The following is a 5,958-nucleotide window of genomic DNA, read 5'->3' on the forward strand; positions in this document are numbered from 1 at the left end:
CAAAATCAGGGCTTCTGTGGTTAAAACCCTCCAAAGCAAACAGAGGGAGGGTGGGGAAGGGAAGCTGGCCAAGCCAGCTCGCAGCCTTCTGATTCAGAGGGTTGGGTTCCCCTGACATGAGGAAACTGCGCTGGGACAGCGTGTGCCAGCAGCCCCCGCTCGCCCCCCACACAGGAGCACACTAATGTCGGGGACCCCAGGAGCTGCACTGGTGCGGGTGGGTAGCACTCTCTGTGGCTGCAGCCCAAGTGCCAGCTCTCTGCAGGACAGAGACAAGCACTGAAATCCACAGACAGTGGGGCAGGAGCAGCTGCTGCACTGGACACCAGCACCAGCCACTCGCAGCAAGAAGGGTGCAGGAGGGAGACCTGAGGCACATCGTGCCAGCTGTGCTCACAGCCACGCTCACCGGCTTTACCTGATCCAGGGCATCTCACCTGCACAAGGACTGGTAAACAAGAGATTCTGGAGCCCTTCCAGAGCAGATTCGGGCCAGATTAAAGCAATCATACAATCATGAGCTCAACAGGATTGGGAAAGCATTTCTTCCTCAGGGGGGTCTGGCTGACCCACTCAGCACCCAACACCTGCATCCATGCACGCTGTGCGGGGTGCCCTGCAGCAGGCCATGGCAGCTAATCCGGCTCCGCAAACACCAAGGAGCAAATCATGCCTGTGCAATGCTGGGCTGCTTCGAAGTAAGCCCTGTGGTTATTCCCTTTATCTCCCTCTTACCCAAGAGCTTCCTGGGGGCCCAGGGAAGCGGCGCTGGTGGAAACAAACTGTGGTGAGAGGATGCCACTTCACAGTGCAGCAACAAAACATAGCAGACCAGCAGAATTCAGCACTGCTTTTGTGAACCCAAACGAGTGAGCCCATCAGTTTAAAGCAGGACAGAAAGCTCAGTGCACTGACTCGTGCCCAGTCATGGCTGGAGGGGGGCACAAGGTGCAATTCAGGCTCTTTAATGAGGCATTTAGACCACCAAAGTGTGTCGCTCATGGGTGGATCCAGTATTTGCTCAAAGCTGATCAAAAGCCATCATTTCCCAGTGGTGTTTGTGTGGCTTCCTTAAACACCTGGAGCGATCCCATCACTTGCATTCACCTGAAGACGGCGCCTCAGTTTTGCTGAAACAGTCCCTGGGGGAACCAAACATTTTAGACCCCAAGTAGGGCCCTTAGCCCAACAAGCTGCCTGGGCAAAGAAGGGAGACGGAGCATTATCGCTCATAGAGGAAGGAGCTCTGTCAGGTAGCATGCCATAGTCTGGCATGAAGTGTCACCAGTATTTATTGCCAGATGTCCTTAAAAGCCTCCTTGATGAGCTCTCACATGCAAGAGCTTTTGATTTACACAAAGCCCTGAAGCTGAAATACCTTAGGGGATCGCAAGTACGAGGGTGCTTGCTCAGTCTTGGCCAAGGGCAGGGTAAAAAGATTTCTGGGGTGTTCCCTGTGCTCACCATGGAGATGAAGTGTGAGAGTGATACGGGATGACGGGAGTACGCACCAGCACGGGGCAGGAATAGCACATTCTCCCGAGGAAGAAAACCTGAGCTGAGCTCAAACCTAGGCTCTCATCTACCTCAAGCGACAACCATGCTATAAATCTGCATTCCAGCTACACCCAGGGCAGCACAAGGCAGGAGACAGGGTCTCACCAGAGCACCTAGCAGCCATCTTCACTGTCTCTAACACCAGGAGCCCTGGGGAGAGTTAAGAATGAGAGAAAATGGACAAAACTGTGCTGTCCTGGCTCAGCAGCTTCCAAGCTTGATGCTCCCATGGCTTTTCACCCGGGCCCACAACCGTGCAGCACAACCGTTCTCCTCAAGTGACAGCCACAGGACTCATGTCCCTTTGCTCGTTCATATTTCAGCCACTGACCTGTGGGTAAACAGCATCTCCCCCAAACTCTCCTCTGCTCCTGCAGGAGGAGGAACTTCCTCAGACCTGCGTCTGCCACATCTTGGCCTCTTCCTCCCCAGAAGAGGGAAAGCCTCTCCTACCATCAATGAGCGCAGCAGCTGGAGACACCTCGGCTAGCTGCAGAACAGACAGTGACTCCACTGCTCACAGCCAGTGCAGAGGGACAGAGGATTCACTCTTTTGAGTGGGAACTGGCACAGGTTTAAAAAGGAGAGGTGAAATGACCTTCCCACTACACATTCTGTCTCGGAGCTCATCTTCTGCCCCTCAAGGCTGGAGCAAAGGAAAGTCCCAATACACTTCTGATGAATCATTCATTGAAGCCAAGCACTACACACTGCCACCAGTATTTCTTGGCCCAAATAAGAGATTGGTGAGCCTTCAGAACTACTGCTGTAAATATCCTTTACAGAACACTCTACCAAAAAAAAAAATTCCCCTATATACACAAAAAACAGCTTCAGGTTTGCTTGTACATGTAACAAAGGGAAGAGAGCTCTGCCTACAAGTTGTAAGCAGCTGAAAACATGAGTAAAGGATGCTCTCAACCACAGTGCAGCTTCTCAGATAAGACTTGGAAGTTTTCCTCCCTCTCTTCCGCACTTGTAATACATTTTGGTTTAGGCAGCCACTCAAGAAGAGAGGTTGCTTTGTTTCTTTTAAGAATCTAAGTAAGTGCAAGAAAACTGGGAGCTGCAGGCTAGATGATGGGAGGATTTCAGGAGAGACAGCTCACCTTTTTCTAGAGGAAGGCGTCTGCTGCCTGTGGGACCTGATAGAACACATCATGGTCAAAACTAAGTTTGAATAAAAAACTAGCACAAATTCATCCTGGCTCAGCAGTGGTCCTAGACCCAGAGCCCTTCAAACACCAGCTACACACTAGTTTGGTGGCAGAGACCATCCAGAATAACTAGTCTAGTTGAGGATGTGGATTCAAGCCCAGGTTCTGCTTTGGCACGCATTTGTAACCTACCAGTTTCATAGCCTGAGTCACCAGGGTAGTTTTCCAATGTACTCTCACCATTTCCTGGTTTACCTGGTAGAACAGACAAGTTCTTTCATAATTTCACAGTAAAGAAACAGCTTATCTTGCTGCAGGACAGGGCTGCAGGATACACATTCAGCAGTCTTGGTGATTAACAGGTAACAAAACTAACGATGATGGACAACGTGCTCTGCTTTTGCAGTTGGTCACACTCAACCGAGGCTAACTCAGATGCTGAATCACCACCAGGCTAGTACCACAGCAAAGACCTTCCATAAACCAAAACATCCACATTGCTGGAAAACAAAAGGAAAAGCCCAGAAAGGAAATAAGAGTCCAGACATGTTAGGTAAATCAAAGCAGATTATTTATTTATGAAACTGAAAGTGATGACCACTTGGATTGCAATGACAAGCCCAAGTTTCTTTATCTCTATTTTGAAATGAACTATCAACTCCCAGCTCTCAAAACAATTGTGCTTTGCTATGGTGTGCCTGTTCTACAGTCCCCAGACCACATAATACACACTTCACACTTCTGAGGACAAGGGAGCACCTCTTTGGAGTTACACAGATAGCTACATAATTTCGTAACTTCTGTGACACAAACAAATCACCCAAAGCATCTTTATTTCTATGTTTCCAGTTGCTGGATATTGAAAATCACATTAATGTGATTCATTAATCCCATCCCACCCCCCGAATAATCTCACCACAAATAAGTGAAGTGCAGTGTTCTTAAATTGCAACAATAGCTCCAAGGCAGAGGCCATCACAGAAGCTATTTTTGCTAATAGAAAAACTTGACTAAAAATAAAATTGCAAAGTATGGTCACTGGAATTTAAAAATAAACTGCTACATATATACTGGCACTGGCACCTCAGGCATCCAACCAACAGACTTTGGTACCAACCAGGACAGAAGGGTCCTCATTCCCAAGGCAGCTCGATAGAAGAAAAAAAACCTATCAAGGAACACGTTGTAGGTATGATTACAGTAAATACATTCACAACACTCCTGCCAAACCCAGCGCTGAAGCAGTGCTGCGTGAGCAGCTCAGTGCACATACCCACTCTGATACCAAGCAGCAGACGGGCCGTGCCAAGCAGTGATGGGTGGTATGACGTGCCACTGTTGCAAGGTGGAAAAACAACAAGGTCTATTTTTGTGACAAAAACTGCCAGCAGTTGAGGTTTTTTACATATTTACATTTCTTCCAACTAGGAACAGGAAAGATCAAAGATACAGAGCACAAGCGGGTAAGAGAATTAGTGTGAATGGTTACAACCTCGAGGCATGGAGCACCCCACAGTGTGCAAGGAAGAGTGTGGGTCCAGACGGCTCTCTTCAACCCAGTGATACAGGTGGCCAGGGTCAGGCTGTAACCTACGTCATCTTTATTTCCAGCAGTTTCACAGGCGGCCATCCCTTCCATTTGTAGTGCGAAACCAGCTGCTTGGGCACTTCAGCCAGAACCATCTGGGAAAGTGCTTCCCGGGGAGCCTGCAAGAAGAACATGGAGAATAAATCAGAAATACTGCAAAGAAAGGATTTACCAGCCCAGTGACAAACTCTATTACAGAATTCAGAGTGCAGACCCCCACCTGCCGCATCTCATGCCCTGTTTTCAAGAGTTCCTTGCTGCAGTTTTAGGAGCACTTCCAGTCAGTCTCAGTGAGCACTGCTGATGAAAATTACTTGTTCTCACAAGTTTTTATGGCCCTGATCTGGGTGGGAAACTGCACCAGCCACTAGCAGTTTCTCTGATTTTGGGTTTTCATTTGACTCCACTCTTCATCTCAATTCACATGCATGAATGCGAGCGCCAACAGCAGAAGTAGTGAGGAGCTGGGGGATGACAGGACTGCTTTCAACTGCAGGGAAGACTTAGCTTAAATCACTCATGGGACTCAACATCAGAGACCGACAGTATGATCTCAGTTCCTTGCCTAAATGCTTGCATCCCAGGAGAGAACACATCTCCTTTACTCCTTTAACTCTGCAATAGCCAAGAGATAATACACTAAATCAACAATACAATGAAAGCTATTTAAGAAAAGCTGCAAGAGAGTTGCAACAAGGCACACAGCTTCAAACACAGAAGCAAACATCTCAGCTCTCACTGGGAACAAGCAGCTTGGACAGCACTTTTGAGTGCACAGCTTGCTGCCTTGTCTAGACATGCTCATTTTTCAGATGTAATAAATGCATATACACTGGCACCAGGACTCTTCTGAAGTTAAAGACAACTTACATTTTTGAACTGTTGGAAAGGCACAAACTGGACAATGTCTCGTGCAGCTGGCTCTCCTGTCGGGGACTTAAGGACACCATTGTCTCCATCAAGGAACTCCACTGCTTTGAAATCAGCTTCACCAACTCCAACAATAATGATGGACATGGGCAGGTTAGAGGCATTAACAATTGCTTGCCTAGTTTGGTCCAGATCAGTGATCTCTCCATCTGTGATGATCAGCAAGATAAAATATTGCTGAAAAACATCAGAAAGCACCCCGTAACACCAAAGCTCACATAAGGCAAATGGAGCAACTTCTTACTCTAAGACAGAAACCAGACAGTGTAGTGGATAAGATAAAACCAGAACATTAAAGAAACTTATGTTTATTCCTTTTTTTTCATATGCATAACACCTTTAATTGTGCACTTCAGATTTCCTCTGTACTAGGAAAAAGATAGAATCATAGAATCATAAAATGGTTTGGGTTGGAAGGGACCTTAAAGCCCATCCAGTTCCCCCACCGCCATGGGAAGGGACACCTCCCACCAGCCCAGGTTGCTCAAAGCCTCATCCAGCCTGGCCTTGAACCCCTCCAGGGATGGGGCATCCACAGCTTCTCTGGGCAACCTGGGCCACTGTCTCACCCCCCGCACAGGAAAACATTTCATCCTCACATCTCATCTCAATCTCCCTTCTTTCAGTTTCAAACCGTTACCCCTCGTCCTCTTACTACACCCCCTGATCAAGAGCCCCCCCATCTCTCCTGTAGCCCCCTTCAGGTACTGGAAGGCTGATATTAGG

The 5,958-nt window shown here is 48.0% G+C and overlaps 1 protein-coding gene across 1 annotated transcript; it reads right to left on the minus strand.

Moving 5' to 3' along the window:
- Positions 1–4,267: 4,267 nt before the first annotated feature.
- LOC104470781 (copine-3-like) lies at positions 4,268–5,409 on the minus strand (the record flags this gene model as incomplete). The annotated part of the gene is made up of 2 exons (XM_010085825.1): positions 4,268–4,421; positions 5,173–5,409. Coding segments are annotated over 2 exons (354 nt in total), but the record flags the coding sequence as incomplete, so codon positions are not given.
- Positions 5,410–5,958: the final 549 nt, after the last annotated feature.

The sequence above is a fragment of the Pterocles gutturalis genome, unplaced genomic scaffold, assembly GCF_000699245.1.
Source record: "Pterocles gutturalis isolate BGI_N339 unplaced genomic scaffold, ASM69924v1 scaffold25975, whole genome shotgun sequence".
Lineage (NCBI taxonomy): Eukaryota > Metazoa > Chordata > Aves > Pterocliformes > Pteroclidae > Pterocles > Pterocles gutturalis.